Below are 17,197 nucleotides of genomic sequence, written 5' to 3'. Positions count from 1 at the left end.
TCTGCCTTCCCCACAGCCTAGAAGCTCTAGAGGACATTGCCAATTTCCTCGCTTCGCTGCTGTCTTCGCAGCACCCGGCAAGGCCTGCCTGTCGCACGCGGAATTAAAGAAGGGACTTAGGTTTGACTGTGCTCGCCGGGGCACGTCCGGCTTCAGGTATCCACGGTGTGCTCAGCGACAGCTTCAGGAAGGAAGGCAGTGGGCAGATACGAGAAACGCTCGTTATAGCTCTTGGGAAGGCAAGGGGAGCGAAAACAAAACCGTAAAAAGTTAGGTTTGGGGTTCAATTGAAGGTAAAAGTCACTGGACGCCTGTCATGCCACTCACAAAGATGGCGGCGGGGAGTCACGCCCTTCACCGACATGGTCTCCCCTAGGGGCGGAAGTGACGCAAGGCCCGGAAGTCCGTCCTGCCGCTCGGCAGCCCGGGCGCCGGGCACTCAGATACCTGCGGGCTCCTAGGGGGGCGATGCCGCAGGCAGTGCGGCTCGGGGGCGCCGGGGCGCTTAGGCTGCTCCTGGCGTCCCACGTGGTGGCGGCGTTCGAGCCCATCAGCGTGGGCATCGCCATCGGGGCCGCGTCGGCGCTCACCGGCTACCTGTCCTACAAGGACCTGTACTGTCGCTTCGCCGAGTGCTGCCGCGAGGAGCAGCCGCTCAACGCGTCAGGTAGGGCAGATCCGTCCCGGAGGGGCGCGCCGGGCGCGAGGGCCGGGCACCCGGCGCCCCCCCTGCGGAGGGGTGGGAGGGGGGACAGCTGGGCCTCGCTCCGGACTTTAAGCCCTGGAGGCCGTGCCTTCTGAGACCGGTTCTCCAGATGGCGGGGCTCTGCCCAAGTTTTAAAAGTTTCAAGTACCCTGCGATTATCCTAAGAAGAAACTGAAAGCAGCGTGGCCAGCCTTTCTGCGCCATGTCAGGCCTTTAGTTTCAGATGAGCAGCGTCTGCCCAGAAAGTCCGCATTTGGCCCTTGGTTTTCCTACAAGTCATCAGGGGCGGCTGGGGAAATAGCATGCAGCTGTCAGGAGGGGCCCGATGCTTGGAGAAGGGACACATTTAGTTTCCCAGTCACACACTTGAGTGTTAAGGAGGACGTCCATCCAGTGCATTTCCTTGGAAGTGGCATCGTGTGACCTGCAACCCATGGTTCTGCCTCAGTGCCAGCCATTGGGTTGGGCAGATACCCTGCTGGACCACTTGGTAATCTATTCCTCTCACTGTGGCCAGCTGGGAAAAGAGCTGCTTTTCTGTTGCATGTTTAACATGTATTTTTCTCTCTTTTCTCGGGCTGGCTCCCGAAGCCCTCAAGCTAGATTTGGAGAAGAGGCTGTTTGGGCAGCATCTGGCCACAGAGGTGATTCTCAAGGCCCTGACTGGATTCATGAACAACAAAAATCCCAAGAAACCACTGACTCTTTCCTTACACGGCTGGGCCGGCACAGGCAAGAATTTCGTCAGCCAAATTGTGGCTGAAAATCTTCACTCAAAAGGCCTGAAGAGTAACTTTGTCCACCTGTTTGTATCAACTCTGCACTTTCCTCATGAGCAGCAGATAAAGCTGTACCAGGCAAGGGAATCCTGTTTTCCTGCCCACCTGCCGCTTTGATAGGTCTGGGCAACCTGCTCACTGACTCCAGCTTCTGCTTATCTGTGCGCTGCGATAGCCCCAGGCTCCTCTGAGTTAAGGCACGCTTGCCCCTGGTAACTCTGCCATTTTCTTTTACGACTTTTTCCTCACTTGATTACAAAGTAGGGTAGGTGATGTTTATTCCAATAAAACACGGACCAAGAGAGGCAAGGTGACTTGCTCCTTACGATCTCTGCGACCTTGTGGCAGATCAGAAACTTGAACCCAGAGCTCCTCTAACTCCCAGTTTGCAGGGTAGCCGTACTCTGGCATGAAGCAGCATGGCCTGCGCGCCCATCACAGTGCTTGGGGAAGAGAAACACTAACAGTTTGCTTGGACACAGCTTCACGTAAGGCTTCCACTTGTGATGCCGCTTCAGCTCTGCCTCTGCATTTAGCAGTGCAGACTATTTTTTTTGAATAGCTTTTATTCCCTTTGCTCCTCCCATCCTTCAAATCCGTGGCTTTGATTTCTTCAAAAGAAAGCCCCAGAGGACTGAATCAAGACCATCTGACCTATTGTTTCCACATTTAATATATATTGAGCTGTCTAGTAGCGCTCTCAACTAAATGGCGTCCTTGGAAAGGTTAACAGTCCTTTTAGATGGAGACTGAAATAGGAAATAGAAACCGAACAAGGACATGAAAATGGGCAGTTGCCACACAAACTAAAATGGGGAAGATTGCCAAAAAGAATTGTTTTCTTGTTTTCTGAATTCATAAATCTCTAGCAATAGAGTAAAACAGGTGAGGGTGCTTCAAAAGCCTTTCCCATTTTGGGGTTGAGGCCTTGCTGCTTGAATGTCTTTTTGTTTCAAGGAAGTATAGGAACAAATGCTTTTCCTGAAATGTCTTCTAGGTCAGCGCCTTTGTTCACTGCGTCAATAGAAGGTATTGGTCTTGGGACTGTGTGAGGCTTAATCTAGTTCCTTATTGCTCAGTGTATCTGGTAAAATTAACTATAGAGATTTCAGTCCATAGTGAGATGATAATTATGGGTTGGTTAACAGTGAAAATGATAGTCATGTGTTTTGTATCTTGCATCTTTTAAAGATGTAAGAGCCTTTTAAAAGTCATAGTGTGACATTTGGGTTAGGAAAAAACATCTTTGTATTTTAACACCTCTCTGCCAGTTTCTACTTTTTAATGGATAGCATTTTGGAAAAGCTGTTGCCCAGTACAGGGAGGTTAGATGCAGCTTCCAGGAGTCGTCTGTTAAACCCGGGCGCTCTGCCTTTTCTTCTTCCAGACTCTGAGGAACAGTGCAGTGTGTCTGTTCCCCTTGGCACAGCCTTTGAGCCGCCCCATCCTATTTCTTCTTTTATGGTTGGTCTAGGAACAGTTACAGAGGTGGATTCCAGGTAACGTGAGTGCTTGTGCGAGCTCCGTGTTCATATTTGACGAGATGGATAAATTGCATCCTGGGGTCATCGACGCGATCAAGCCGTTTCTAGACTACTATGAGCAGGTTGATGGGGTGTCTTACCGGAAGGCCATCTTTATCTTTCTCAGGTCAGCAGAAGGTGGTTTCTCCGGGCACAGCTTTCATCCTCCCAATGCTAGAATGACGTCCTAGCAACCCTCAGCATTCTTTTTCCTGGGAACACAGGTGCCAGCCTGGCAAAAGTGTCTTTCTGATTTCTTTTCCTTTTGGGTTGCTAGTATCAGCATGGCATGGAGTGTGGGCAGGAGGACATGCATTCAGGAAATACAGTTGACCCTTGAACGACAAGGGGGCTAGGGGTGCCCACCCCCCTCACAGTTAGAAATCCACATATAACTTTGACTCCCCCCATACCCTACTATTGACCGGAAGCCTACGTTTATTACACACACGCTATTCTTAGAACACAGTAAGCTAGAGAAAATAAAAAATTATTTCAAATTGTCGCACATCTCTAAGATATTTTGCAATATATTTGTCAAAAAAAATTGCATGTAGGTGGACTCACACAGTTCAAACCCATATTGTTCAAGGGTCGACTGTAATCGCTGATGACAGGCAATTTCCTTACCTGCACATGTTGTCTCTGAGGGTTCTAAAAAGGTATCACATTATCAAGTTCTGAAAAAACAGATTTTAAGCTCTTTGAGGGCAAGCACAATTTTTTCTTTGTCTAGTAGCACTTAGTAAATACTCCTTGGTTAAGAATAAATCTTAGAGCAAGTGTGTTTCCTGATGGACACAGAGGTCTTAATCTGTGATTTTACTCTGTTCCTTTGGCAAATTCAGCAACGCAGGTGGGGACCTCATAACCAAGACGGCGCTGGACTTCTGGCTGGCGGGAAGAAAGCGCGAGGACATTCAGCTGAAGGACCTGGAGCCTGTGCTCTCTGTCGGAGTCTTCAATAATAAACACAGTGAGTCTTCCAGGCTGAGACGCCTTCCTGGCTTTGCTAAGCTGACACTTTTTCTTAGGACATTCTATGCTAGACGCCAGTTAACAGGGCTAGCCGACTGATCCTTACCCAAGGCTTCTTGCATGCCTGACAAGAAGAGAATCTAGAGGGGTGTAAAGACATGAAGAATATATTGTGGGTAAGGATCAAAACAGGCCCCGTCAGAGCGGCGAGCTTGGCCGGGTGACAGTGACAGTGATGGGTGGGAGACCCAGCTGAGTCTTGTTTCACAGGTGGCCTGTGGCACAGTGGACTGATAGACAGAAACCTCATCGACTACTTTATCCCCTTCCTGCCCTTGGAGTACAAACATGTGAAGATGTGTGTGAGGGCAGAGATGAGGGCCCGTGGTTCCACCATAGACGAAGAGATTGTCACCAGGGTGGCAGATGAAATGACGTTTTTCCCCAAAGATAAGAAAATCTACTCAGACAAGGGCTGCAAGTCTCTGCAGGCAAGGCTGGATTTTCAGACTCTATTGCAAGAAGGGTCGGAGGCAGCTGGGAGCTCTGTAAGCCAGTGACCTTGCTTTGGGAAGCACTTTGAAGACCTCTTGGGGATTTGCACATTTGCACCTGTGGACTTTCAGAATCTAGAAGTTTCTAGAGTTGGTTTGTGAAATGACACTAATCTGCCGAGTACCTTTGTCATTTTGCAACCTGACAGCAATCCAGATGTTAACTGCAGTTGAAGATAAACTTTTAAAATGCCCCCTACACTTACTGACATTGACAGCTGTGTCGTGAACACTGTGTGAGTCCTAGGACTGTTTGTGACCCGACCATCCCACACCGCGGGAGCTGCTCGTGTAACTGGTCTGGGGCGCATGAGCATTTTTACCTGCCAAAAGCATTCTGCTGCTCGTTTCTTTTTCTTTACAAGTGTTCGCTGACTCAAGTATTTTCAGTGGGTGGCACCTTCAGACAGTGTCCAGTGGGGACATGGGCCTGCACACTCCCAACTGAGTGAAGAGTCTGCTTGTGGACAGGGAGCTCCTTCCTGGGCCCCTGCTGCAGACCAGGTCAGACAGCCTCTCAGACTGTCCACTGCGCTGGCTGCTCGTGGAATTTCTTTGCGCGTCTCTCATTTGCTGTGGGTCCCAGGCTTCCCGTACCACCTGTACTCCTGCGCTTCAGTCACTGCAAGACTCCCCCTAACTATCAGTCCTGGAGTCGAATCAGAGCAAGACCACTGGTTTTGAATTTGAGTCCTTGGTTCCCATGGTGGAATGTCTGTTACAGTTCATATGTGGGTCAGTTTGAAATCCGAAGGACATGCTCATTGTCCATGGATGACAGGAGCCCAGACTGAGAGCTCAGCTTGTGGACTCCGTACTGCCCAAGATGTGGAAGTATATTATACACTAGAAATGCTAGAGCTTTTGAGGATACGTATATTTTTATAATGTTTTTGCTTCGGAATCTTAAATAATAGAAACTGAAGACATTGCTTATTTTAAAACATGGGAAGAACACAACATGGAATAGTTGCCTGTTCCTCTATCAGATGCTCTGGAAACCAGTGGTATAAATTTGTATTGTTGAAGGCATGGTAATATAGGATCACAATTGTAGATCAAACAAGGTCAGCCTGAAATTGTGGCTGGTCCTGGGTGTCATCTGATAATGACACCGTATATGGCAGCTCCAGGCAGGACTGCCTTGGTCACTGGGAAGTAAGACTTAGCTTCCAGCCAGTGTGAACTGTTCTCTGTCATTCTTATAGTTGCAGTGCAACTGCAGACACATATTGAGAACAACACGCAGCCTTTGTACACAGAATGTAGAATGAGTATTTTTATGACAGTGGGAATGCCTTACAGAGGATCACACTTAGTCTTCAGTAAATACCAATGTGAGGCTTAACATTTTTAGTCATATTCTCAAATTGGAGCTTAGTTACATCTCTTTTATAACATTTTGGGTGTCTGCTCAGGAGACAAGATGTTCTCCATTTACAATGATGCAATAAATTTAACACATGTTGATCACCTTCGGACTTCAGTTACTGGTTTGTACCTTGAAAAGTTCACGGTTGGCCACAGCCCAGCCACCTGCACCCGATGTAGCATGTAGACAAGAGCTTGAATTGACCCACTGAATGTAAAACTAATAAAGCCTAAATTCTATCATGTGAGAAGTCACTTGCATTCTTTCCCCCCTAGTATGTTTGCGAACTCTGAAAGGTTTAAGCTCAAACTAAAGGCTGTTAACTCAGGTGTCCTGAGGCCCGCCGTGCCCTCGACATGCTGATTGGCAGTCTTTGCATCATACAGAATCAGTATTTACCTTAAAGGCTGTCATCCCCAAATATAAAGGTGAACTGGAGTAGATGATGTGTTATACTCCGTATTTTCGTGGATGAAAACAGCAGAAAGAGTTGGACTCCCTCCTGAAATCCATATAGGGAGGAAACAGGCCTTGGGAAAACCTGACTCCCTGAGCGAGGCCGAGCTTAGACTGGGTCTTCCTGCCCAGAACTGGTAAATAGTAAAATTCTAGTTATATTAACCAGGTGTCTGCTTAATCAGATGTAACATGGTCTCTCATCTCCGTCAGGGAATTGTTAACACCAACCCTTCTCCCAGGAGTGAGGATCAACTACCCAGCTTTCTAGCAAGTTCAAACCCTCTTTGCCCTCAGCCAACCCACTCCCTTCACTTCTTAACTGAAAGTGATCAAACCTGTGACTTAATTTCCCAGGTCTGGTTTCCAACCTAATGCGGTCCAACCCCACGCCGCCTCCTCTGTTCAGGCTGAACTGTCCCAGTTAAGTTGGGACCCTGTGTTCCCTATTAGACTCCCAGGAGCTGAGGCTGCCTTCAAATGATCAGCCCCAATCTGGCTCCTGGAGACGTGACAACAGGCCAGCTTCAGCTCAACATCAAGAACTTTCCAACACTCAGAGCTGGACATGGGGGGCCTGGGTTGCCTTAGAGCCCCTGTTAACAGGCTGGGAACTGAGGCAGAGGGATCTTATGGCAGCCAGCTGCCGACCTAGCTCAACTGTCCCTGCCAGCACTCTCTAGGAACCCTGCCTCTTGGCAGGCACACAGACAAGTTGTGTACAAGGTATGTTCAGTGTCCGTATATGTTCCGTACCCCTACCTGGCATCTCAGCTGGGGTTACATTATCTAGACTGGAAATCCCCAGCCGGGGGTCAGGAGCTCTGTGAACCCAGCAGTGGAGTGCGATACCTGTGCTGAGCAAGCAGCTGGAGTTGTCCTAGGGTCCCAAGTCCCTGCCTGAGACCTAACTTCAGGCCACCTGGGTTGCACCTGTTAGGCCTTAATTCACAGCCTAAGCACGAAAGGCCTAGTGGAGGCGGTTTTTTTTCCTCCTTTAAAAATGTGTTCCCAAATATAGAGTTTTATAAATTTTAACTATTTGCATTTATAAATAAAAACACTTCTCAACATCCTCAAGGGGTGGGGGGACAGCTAAGCCGTCCTAGGTGTTTTGGGGAGTTCTGACTAAATACAGGTTTTAAGAAAATATGGCAAACTTGCCAGACTGCACACGGCACAGGCACGGAGAGAAGAGAAGGGCCTTTCAGAGCTTTTAAAGGACTGACAAGAGACAAACTGGAGATACTTTTCTTTCAAGGAAACTGTTTCTAACAAATGTTCAACATGTTACTAAGATCATTCCCAAAGTTAACAAAGTCACAGAAATCAAAACCCTTGGAAGGGCACTTAAGGCTTATCTGTGGCGAGCCTGAGCGCGGCCTCTTGCACACTTGTCCTCTCATCTCAGCCTTCACTGCCCCCCTTGCCATTCCAGCCTGTGGCAAGGGGCACTGCTCCAGCCTCAGTCCCCAGGACCGCCAGCCTGCAGAAGACATGCCAAGGACCTGGGCTTGGGCTTTTTGGCAGTGAAGACGTCACAATACACGTAATAATGATCAGTACTTAAAAAAACCACACACAAAGCCAACAATTTAGAGTCTGAAAAGTTCCTCATAATGTTAAAAACCATTTCAAATAAAATGATTGCATTTTCAGTAAAACCTATTTGTCCTTCCTTGAAAGAGAAAACAAAATTAAAACATGATTTTTAAAAAATCATGAGCCTGGTGTGAGTGGGCTGGGAGCTGGCTCCTCTTCCTCCGAAGACTCCGGGGGCCGCGTCCAGGATCGCCACGGTGTGAGGGCCTGTGGGCTCGGGTGGCCACGGTGTGAGGGCCTGTGGACTCAGGTGGCCACGGTGTGAGGGCCTCTGGGCTCAGGTGTCCACGGTGTGAGGGCCTGTGGGCTCAGGTGCCCAGGTCGCCACGGTGTGAGGGCCTGTGGGCTCAGGTGCCCAGGTCGCCACGGTGTGAGGGCCTGGGGACTCCGCTGGATGAAAACAAAGCCCAGGAAAATTCCTGTCGTGGTAACAGGAAAAGTTCATTTGCCTCCTTTTGCAGGGAACTGAGTGGGGGTGGCATGGGAAAGACGTGAGTACCGAGTTCCTTCTTGTCCAGTGCCAAGCGGTGGCACCCGTGCCATCAGTCATCGTAGTAGTAATCCAACTTAGTGAACACAGTTTTGCAGCCTTTGTCAGAGAAAACTCTCTCCTCCCTGGGAAAAAATGTCATCTCCTCGGCCACTCTGGTTACAATGTCCTCATCAATTTCAAGGCCACGGGACTGCATTTCAACTCTGATGCACATTTTTAGGTGTTTGTATTCCAGGGGGAGGAAGGGAACAAAATAATCAATGAGATTTCGGTCAATTAAGCTGCTGTGCCAGAAGCCACCTGAGAAAAAGAAAAAGGTGCTGTTCATCCACCGTCCACCTGACATATTTACGGGGTGTCGACCACGTGCCCGGCTCTGGAAGTGGAGCCCTGCACCTGCTCCATGGAGCTCACAACCTACTGAGGCAGGGAGAGCCCCTGAGCTCGCCAAAGAGGGTAGGGTGACGGGACACCAGGAAAGGATGCCTCCTTTATCCCGGGGCGCAGGGGAGGCCTCAGATCCCACAGGACAGTCCCCACTTCGGCCACCAATCTCAAGTCCAGGTCATCTGTGCCTGACAACTGGCTATAGACTGGAGGTGCCCACGACTCCCTCCTGAGTCTGACCTACCGCTAGCACGGCTCACAGAACTCAGAAACATTTTCCTTACTCGCTTTCTCAGCTGTTTTACAAAAGGATATGCCTCGCGAACAGCCAGATGAAAATGAAGCACAGGGCAGGTATGTGGGCAGGGTGGGGGCTTCCATACCCTCTCTCCCCCAGAATCTACAGGTTCACCAACACAAAAGCTCTCCAAACCCTGTACTTTTGGGTTTTTACTGAGGCCTCATTAACATTGGCACAACTGATTAAATCACTGGCCATTGATTTAATGACTGATCAATGATTGACCCAACCCTCATCCCCGCTCTCTGCCCCAGAGGTCAGGGGGTGGGACTGACCTCCGGTTCCAACCATCCAGTCACAGGGTTGGTTCTCCTTGGGTGCTTTTCAAGTCACCTCATCAATACAAACGAAGGGATTTGTTATGTCAAGACAACCTCATGGCTCTCACTGCTTAGAAAATGCCATGGGTTTTAGTTCTGTGTCAGAAATTGGGACAAAGACCAAATATGTATTTCTTGTTATTAACCACAGTATCACAACTGGGGTTTATGCTTTTCTTTCCCAACAGCACTTTGCACACAACGGGTACTCAATAAATATGTCTGCCTGGAAGGAGTGGGTCTGTGGCCTGGGAAAGAATAAAACTAACCACAGGGCAGTACCAAGCGGGCCGGCTCCCATGCTGGCAAGCTCGTTCGGACAGCCCGTTTCCCGAGGGCCTGCTCTGTGCCAGGCATGCCCTACTCCCTCGGACAGAGCACAGAACCGGACAGACACGGATGCTGCCCTCACGGGGCTCTCAACTGAGGGGCCACCCTACAAGCTAGTCGACTGACAGTGTCAGACAGTGCCAGGGGCTGCGGACACTGAGATGGGGCTCTTAGGGGGCAAGAACAGACGGCTAATTAGGGTGGCCAGGGGAGGCCTGGCTGTGGAGGTGACCCTCAGCAGTGTCCGAACAAGGAGCTGACAGCACAAAGACCCAGGAAGTGTCCTGGCGGAAAAGGTGATCTCCAGGTGATCTCAGACAGTCTCGTGGCTTTAAAACCACCTGTGGACCACTCCCCAGTTTGTCTCCTCAGGCTGAACACCTCCTGGACTCCGCCGGACATCCTGCCTGCGCTCCACATCTCGGCGTGGATGCCACTGACATGTCATCAACTCACTGAACATACCCATTTTCACCTCTCACTTCCCCACAAACCTGCTCCTCCAGCAGCTGGCCCCCTAAATGGCAGTGCCACTTTCCAACTGCTCAAGGCCAGGTCCCTGATTCGTGTCATTCCCAATCTCTTAGGATATCTTGTTTCTACCTTCAAAATGCTTCCAAACGCTGCCATATCACACCATCCCCACAGCCATCCAGGCCACCTATACTCCGTCCCCAGGTTGTGCAGCGCCTCCCCGCTGAACTCCCCACCCCACCATCTTCGGTCCACTCTCCACCCAGCAGCCCACGCCACCCTGTTACACTAAGTCTGATCATGTCACTGTCGGCTCAAACCCTCCAAGGGCTACCTCCTCCATTAGGGGTCAAACCTAAGGCCTCCCCGTGGCCCCCTGAGGCCTCCCATGACCTGCACCCCCACAGCAAGTCTTACCTCTTACCTAACCCTGTTCTCCTTTGTTCATCTGGGACCAGCCAGTGACCCCGACCTTGGGCTGTTCCTCCAGTGGAATGCTCTTTGCTGACGTGCACAGGGTCTGCTCGCTCACCCCTTAGGTCTGCTCAAACGTCATCCTCCCATGACTCTTTCCTGACCATTCTATTTAAAACTGCAGCATATCCTCATCCCAGCACCCCAAACCCTCTTTATTTATTGACTCACCTTTTCCCTATTGGGGAGGGGAAAAAGATGTACCTCCACCTCAATACAGATATAGCTATGCCAGCACCTGACACATTGCCTCACTTATTTACCATCATTAGAATATACACTCCATGACAGCAGGATTTCTGGTTTTGTTCACTGCAATGTCCCCAGTTCTCGGGCCAGTGCCAGACAACCAGGAGGCACTCAATATATATTTATTAAATGAAGGAATGAGGATGTTTGGACGGCCTGAGGCCACAGTCAGTGAGCACTGAGCTTGCACTTTGGAACCCAGGTAACCTCCCATGATACGGGCTCTAGGCAGCTGGCCTCACCTGCTGCAGGATTCAAGCTAAGGCTTGCTTCACATGTTCATACTTTTTGGCACGCCGACAAACTATTCAGTGTATTACAGAATGTCTTTCATCAGTAATATTCCAGTTGCACAAACTGACAGCTCATGTAACTCTGCAACTAACACGAATTTCTTGGTAAGTCTGTTTCAAAGAAGACCTTTGGCTTTGTAATCTCAAGGACGCACCTGAGCAAAGACTCGGATGTTAACAGTCACCCCGCAGGGCTCACAGGTAGGACCCAGTGTGTCAGTCTACATCACAGTGGCTTTCCAACTCCAAGGGCTCAAGGTCAAAGGTGCGTGTGAGTTCACCAGAAAAGCAGCGAGCTTGGCAGTAAAAAGCTTGGGCTCTGGTATCAGACACCTTGTGTGTTAGATGTGGACCAGCTGCCCTCTCTCTCTGAGCCTCAGTAACTCCATTTGTAAATAAGGATGATAATAGTTTCTACCCCATGAGGTTACTGTGAAGATTAAAGGAAAGACGCAGGCAGAGTGTCTCACACAGCGTCCAGCACAGAACAAGGGCCCAACCATTGTTTGGCTGTTCTCGCCCGCAGGACCTCCAAGGTGTAGGGCCACGCACAGAAAGAAGGGACCTTACAGGTCATCTCCTTTGGAGGCACCCACAGCAGCTTTTCTTGCTCAACCACCTGTTTTTCTTCAACAAAGGAAACTGATTTAGTTGAAGAAAACAGGGAACTACTTCTCAAGATCTCAATGATCAATAATTTCCCTCTTTCTTTAAAATAGTGCTTCTCAAACTTTAGACTGCATAAATGTCACCTGGGGTTCATTCAGATTCCCCTCATGTTCTGACTCCACGGGCCTAGGGAAGGAGCCTGGAAACCTGCACTTCTAACCACCTCCCAGGCAACGGTGATGCCAAATGACTTAAAACTTAGGGACACAGCATCACGAACAGGAGGGGTCGGGGACGGGCGGCCCCACTCACTGTTCCTGTTATTGAAGGCCGACACAGACAGCGCGGGCTCCATATCTTTGAGCTTGATATCTTCCCTCTGCTGCCCACTTCTCCAGAAACCTAAAGCCACGTCTGTGATCCTTTCTGCTCCGGCATTGCTGCAAAATAAATCCAGTGGGTAAGGACTGGGTTTTTAACTAAAGCTCACAGGCTCGGGCTCAGAGCTTCCATGGTGTCCCAGCCCTGTCTTTACCTGAGAAATATGAAGATGGCTTTCTGATAGGAGACCCCGTCCACATGGTCGTAGTAGTCTAGGAAAGGCTTGATGGCGTCTATGAGGCCGGCATGCATCTTGTCCATTTCATCAAATATGAAGATGGACCTTGCGCAGGCACTCACGTTGCCGCGAATCCACAGCTGTAGCTGATCCTGGGTCACAAGGGGGAAAAGCCAACACGCAGTTCTCAGCAAGGACAACGGAAACAACCTGTGTGAGAATTATCGATGCTACAGCTGTATAAGCTGTGTGTGCTGCGGCCATGGCCACGTTCACGGAGCGCTTACTGTGTGCTCAGCACTGCACCAACACTTTACACACACAAGCTTGTCTGTTCCTCATCACAACCCACATAGTGGGCGTTATCACCTCCATTTTACAGATGAAGGAATGGAGGCATGGAACGCTATATCAACTTGCCCAAGCTTACAAAACTAGTATATGGCAGACTGGGATCTGAACCCCCTGCTGTGCCTGATTCCAAAGCCATACACTTTGATCACAATTCCTGTAAGTTGTCACATCGATGCTGTGTCACTGAGTGGTCCTCTGTCATTAAAATGGCAATGCTAATACATATTCTATGTACACCAGCCTTCTTGGAAAAAGGGACCACGTGACCTGTTCTGCCACTCAGTCCTTAGAGAGCAGCCCGGAGAGCGTGCACTGACTTTCCGAGAGGGAGAGCAAGGAACAGAGGCCTGCTAAGGGAGGCGACAGAACCGGACATTACACGCGCTTTGGGATGCGTGCAGGACGCCACACTGGGGTTTCTGGAACTATGCCTAGAGGTCTCTGAAATAAACTTAGCTAAACAGAAACATTCCATAAGAACACAAGTACTTATAATACTAAGCAACCAAGGTAAGGAGAAAAGACCCTTTTAACCAGAAATTTGAGCTAAGGTTCTACATAATGTTTTCCTAAACTTTTCCCCCAAGGTGAGGAGGAGGAGTTAGTTGTTTTGTGAGCAAGAGTGCGGAAGTTACAATGCAGGTCCTGACTTATGATTTTGGCTTCTGCTTGGCTACTATGACCCAGGGTTACAAGGGTCCGTGTGTACCTATCTAACCTAAGTGGTGATTCTGCTCTATAGGCAGGGACTAGCCTCCACTTAGAGGAGGAGCCTTAAGAGGGCTCAAGTGACTTTCTTGAGGCTGCGAAATGAGTCACCATTTAAATAAGGATTTACTCAGATCCGTTAGGTGCCAACAGCCAAGGTGTTCCTATTCTGCTACCCCAATTTACAGGCAATAACACAGAGCACGTATTGATCACTCACTACGGGTTAGACACTGTTTTAAAACATTACTCGTAGAACCTATGATCTCCCAAAACCCATCAAAGTAGTTATGATTGCAGATCCTATCTTACAGATGAGGGAATGGAGGCACAGAGAGGTTAAGGAACTTGCCCAAAGCCACACAGCCATTACACAGCAGAGCCTGAATGCTAACTAGGATGACCAACTTGTCACGATGTTTTGGGAACTTTCCCAAGTTTTGCACTGGAAGTCCACCTCCCATGAACCCGTGGATAGCTGGTGATGCTGATGATCTCCCAAGAAGAATGGAAAAATGTGTTCACACGGGCAAAGGTTAAACATCTGACATCTTGCCCACCTTGCAGGTTTGTTACATGGATTTAGAAAAAGACAATAGTTAACATTATTGGAACCCTCATGTGCCAGGCACCACGTTATGTACTTGACAGAGCTCAGTGAATTCTCACAACTACTCTCTCACAGATGATGAACCTGAGTCTCAGGTCAGACAACTTTCCCAAGATTTCATGGCTGGTGGGTGGAAGGGGCAGGACTCAGACCCAGCTGAGTCCCCCAAAGCCCTGGCTGTTCATCACCGAGTTAAACTGTATACAGTTTGCAACTCTTCAGTTACAAGTCGGCCTCTCTAGGAACATTTCCTCTTTTATCTTTGGATCTTTCAGTTGGATTGGATCATGCCCATCTCAAATCCTGTGACCCCAAAATGAGTACCACACTGGGCCTGTCTTCAGAAACCAGCACAAAGCTTTGAGTGTCTGTTTTGTGCATCTCAAACCCTCTGTAAACTCCACCCCTTTCAAAGAGGAACTGACACACACAGCCATTTACAGGGCTCACTCATTTCAACATGGAATTCCCAAATTCCAGCCCATTAACAAAGAAATGTCAAACCCAGCATCATCCAGGAAGGATTCCAAAATTCTGCCCTTGCCTTATACAGGGTGATGTTGGAGGCATGTGGAAAGTGCAGTGTGGCCACAAAGAGGTGGACATAGTCACTGTTCAGACCACCCTCGTAAATATTCTCTGCGATGATCTTGCTGGCAAAATTTTTGCCGGTGCCCGTCCACCCGTGTAAGGAGAGGGTGAGAGGTTTCTTGGGCTTCGGGTTCCTTATGAAGCCAGACACGGCATTTAAGATGACTTTCTTTGCAAGATGCTGTCCAAAGAGCTTGCTGTCCAGATCCTTCTGCAGCGCTGGGAAAAACAAAGTCAGTCAGGGAAGCGGTAGGGGGGACACAGCTGGCAAAATTTAGCCAAGTGTACGGGCTCACGTGAATGCCAGCAAAGCCAGGCAAGCTCTTCAAGCACCGTGTGCAACGTCGAGGAATGTAAGCACCTGGTCCAGGAGGCCCTCCCACCGCACAGCCAGGGTCGGAGCTGGGCTCCTTCCTGAAAAGGTCCTTAGGCTCCACTGCCTCCGCCGCCAGCGTGTGCCCCTCACCCCGGCTCTGCTCCTCCCACCCACAGGCGGGCACGAGAAGGACTGCAGTCTGGCCACCTCGGGTCCGCGCCACAAGAGTCCCCACCCACCACCCTTCTTGTCTCCCGCTAGGAAGGTGCAAAACTCTCTTTAGAGAAAGTTAACACCTGTCCATGTCCCCAGTTTCTGCGTGAAGCAGCCCAACCCGCAGCGCCTCCTCAAGTCAACGACCACGTCGGGTCTGTGCGGTTGCGGCCCAGCAGCCGGGCCCCACCGCGCAGCCCTGGCCGTTCGGGCGCCGGGTTCCGGGTCCCTCCGCTCTGCCCGGGCTCCGGCCCTCCGAGTGGCTCCCCCTGCCCTGAGCCCCGCCCCAGCCAAGCGCCGGCCTCCAGCCCCTGCCGCGTCCTACCCTCCCGGCTGAGGCTCCGCTTCTGGCCGCAGCACTCGGCGAAGAGGCAGTAGAGGCGCGGGTAGGAGATGTAGCCGGTGAGCACGCCGGCCAGGGCCAGTCCCAGGCTGATGGGCTCCACCGCCCGCACCCCCAACGGCGCCAGCAGCAGCAGGCCCAGCGCGGCCGCGCCCGGCTTCATGCCCGGACTCGCACCGCGCTGCGCGTTCTCGCGCCTGCCCACGACCCCGGCTGCCGCAGGACCGCGCTTCCGGTTCCTTCCGGCCGCCGCCACCATCTTTGTGCCGGGCGAGCCTCCTCGTGATGCCTGCAGCCGCCATCTTTGTAAGGGGCACAGCCCATTCCTGCTTTGGGGACATGGGCACAGAGATACAGGAGGCTACTTTTTACAAAAATAAGACTATTTTTTAAGACATAACGACGGCCAGTAGGCACATGAAAAAAAGGCGCCACTAATCATCATTGCTGATCATCAGGAAAATGCAAATCAAAACCGCAATGTGATATCACCTTGCACCAGTTAGCATGGCCAGTATCCCAAAGACAGGAAATAGTAAATGTTGGAGAGGGTGTGGAGAAAAGGGAACCCTCCTGCATGTTGGTGGGAATGTAAATTGGTACAGCCTCTATGGAAAGAAGAAAGGAAGTTCCTCAAAAAAACAAATACTATGTGACCAAGCAATTCCACTTTGGGGAATTTACCTGAAGAAAACAAAATCACTAATTTGAAAAGCTATATGTACACTAAGTTCATTTTAGCATTGTTTACAATAGCAAATATAAAGATATGGAAGCAACTCAAGTGCCCACTGAGATATGAATGTAAAAAGAAGGGGTGGTACATATATGCAGTGGGATATTAGTGATAAAAAAGGAAATCTTGCCATTTGCGACAACATGGATGGACCTAGAGGGTATCATGTTAAATGAAATAAGTTAGGCAGAGAAAGACAAATACAATATTATTTAACTTACAAGTGGAATCTAAACAAACAAAAAAGAAATACACTGACAAATACAGAAAACAAACTGCTGATTACCATAGGGAAGGGAGTTGGGGGCATGATGTAAGTGAAGAGGATAAAGAGGTACAAACTGCAAATAGTAAAGTCAGACATATGAATGGAAGTACACCATAGAAAATACAACCAACAACATTATATCTTGGTATGGTTATGGGGTAACTATACTTTTTGTGATGAGCATCTAGGAATGTATATAATTATTGAGTCACTGTGTTGTACATCTGAAACCAAAATGATATTGTATATCAATGTTATTGCCATTTAAAAAAGAGTATTTTGGGAGAACAATTTTATTACAGAAAAACTGACAGTACAGAAGTCCCATATATACACCCCCCACCCCTGCAGGTAGTTTCTCCTCTTACTAGCATCTTCCAGTAGTATGTTACATTTGTTAAAATTAATGTACCTATATTGATATAACTAAAGTTTATTCAAATTTCCTTAGCTTTTACTTAATGTTCTACTTCTGATCCAGGATCTTATCCAAGATATCCCAGTATATTTAGCTGTCATGTTTCCTAGGCTCCTCTTGGCTATGACTGCTTCTTAAACTTTCCTAGGTTTTGAGGACCTTGATACTTTTGGGGAGTACT

The 17,197-nt window shown here is 49.3% G+C and overlaps 2 protein-coding genes across 6 annotated transcripts; one reads left to right on the top strand and one right to left on the bottom strand.

Moving 5' to 3' along the window:
• The first annotated feature begins 383 nt into the window (after positions 1–383).
• LOC108394787 (torsin-1B) lies at positions 384–6,154 on the top strand. 3 transcript variants are annotated; one of them, XM_017656574.3, is made up of 5 exons: positions 390–667; positions 1,298–1,563; positions 2,960–3,135; positions 3,857–3,984; positions 4,257–6,154. In XM_017656574.3, exons 1-5 carry the CDS (start codon positions 469–471, stop codon positions 4,544–4,546), a joined length of 1,059 nt encoding a protein of 352 aa, XP_017512063.1. In that variant the 5' UTR covers positions 390–468; the 3' UTR covers positions 4,547–6,154. The 3 variants fall into 3 exon arrangements, with proteins under 3 accessions (XP_073079159.1, XP_017512064.1, XP_017512063.1); XM_017656575.3 differs by lacking the exon at positions 2,960–3,135 and having other exon boundaries at positions 388–667; positions 4,257–4,450; XM_073223058.1 differs by lacking the exons at positions 2,960–3,135; positions 4,257–6,154 and having other exon boundaries at positions 384–667; positions 3,857–4,129.
• Positions 4,074–15,845, bottom strand: LOC108394786 (torsin-1A). Of its 3 annotated transcripts, none has more exons than XM_073223025.1 (5): positions 15,577–15,841; positions 14,676–14,941; positions 12,436–12,611; positions 12,213–12,340; positions 4,074–4,126 (listed from the first exon to the last, which is right to left on the bottom strand). In XM_073223025.1, exons 1-5 carry the CDS (start codon positions 15,755–15,757, stop codon positions 4,089–4,091), a joined length of 789 nt encoding a protein of 262 aa, XP_073079126.1. In that variant the 5' UTR covers positions 15,758–15,841; the 3' UTR covers positions 4,074–4,088. The 3 variants fall into 3 exon arrangements, with proteins under 3 accessions (XP_073079126.1, XP_017512060.3, XP_073079116.1); XM_017656571.3 differs by lacking the exon at positions 4,074–4,126 and adding an exon at positions 7,615–8,763 and having other exon boundaries at positions 15,577–15,836; XM_073223015.1 differs by lacking the exon at positions 4,074–4,126 and adding an exon at positions 10,184–11,918 and having other exon boundaries at positions 15,577–15,845.
• Between the last annotated feature and the right edge of the window lie 1,352 nt (positions 15,846–17,197).

This window comes from Manis javanica, chromosome 2 (assembly GCF_040802235.1).
Source record: "Manis javanica isolate MJ-LG chromosome 2, MJ_LKY, whole genome shotgun sequence".
Taxonomy (NCBI): Eukaryota; Metazoa; Chordata; class Mammalia; order Pholidota; family Manidae; genus Manis; species Manis javanica.
This window is presented reverse-complemented; position numbering and strand designations above follow the sequence as displayed.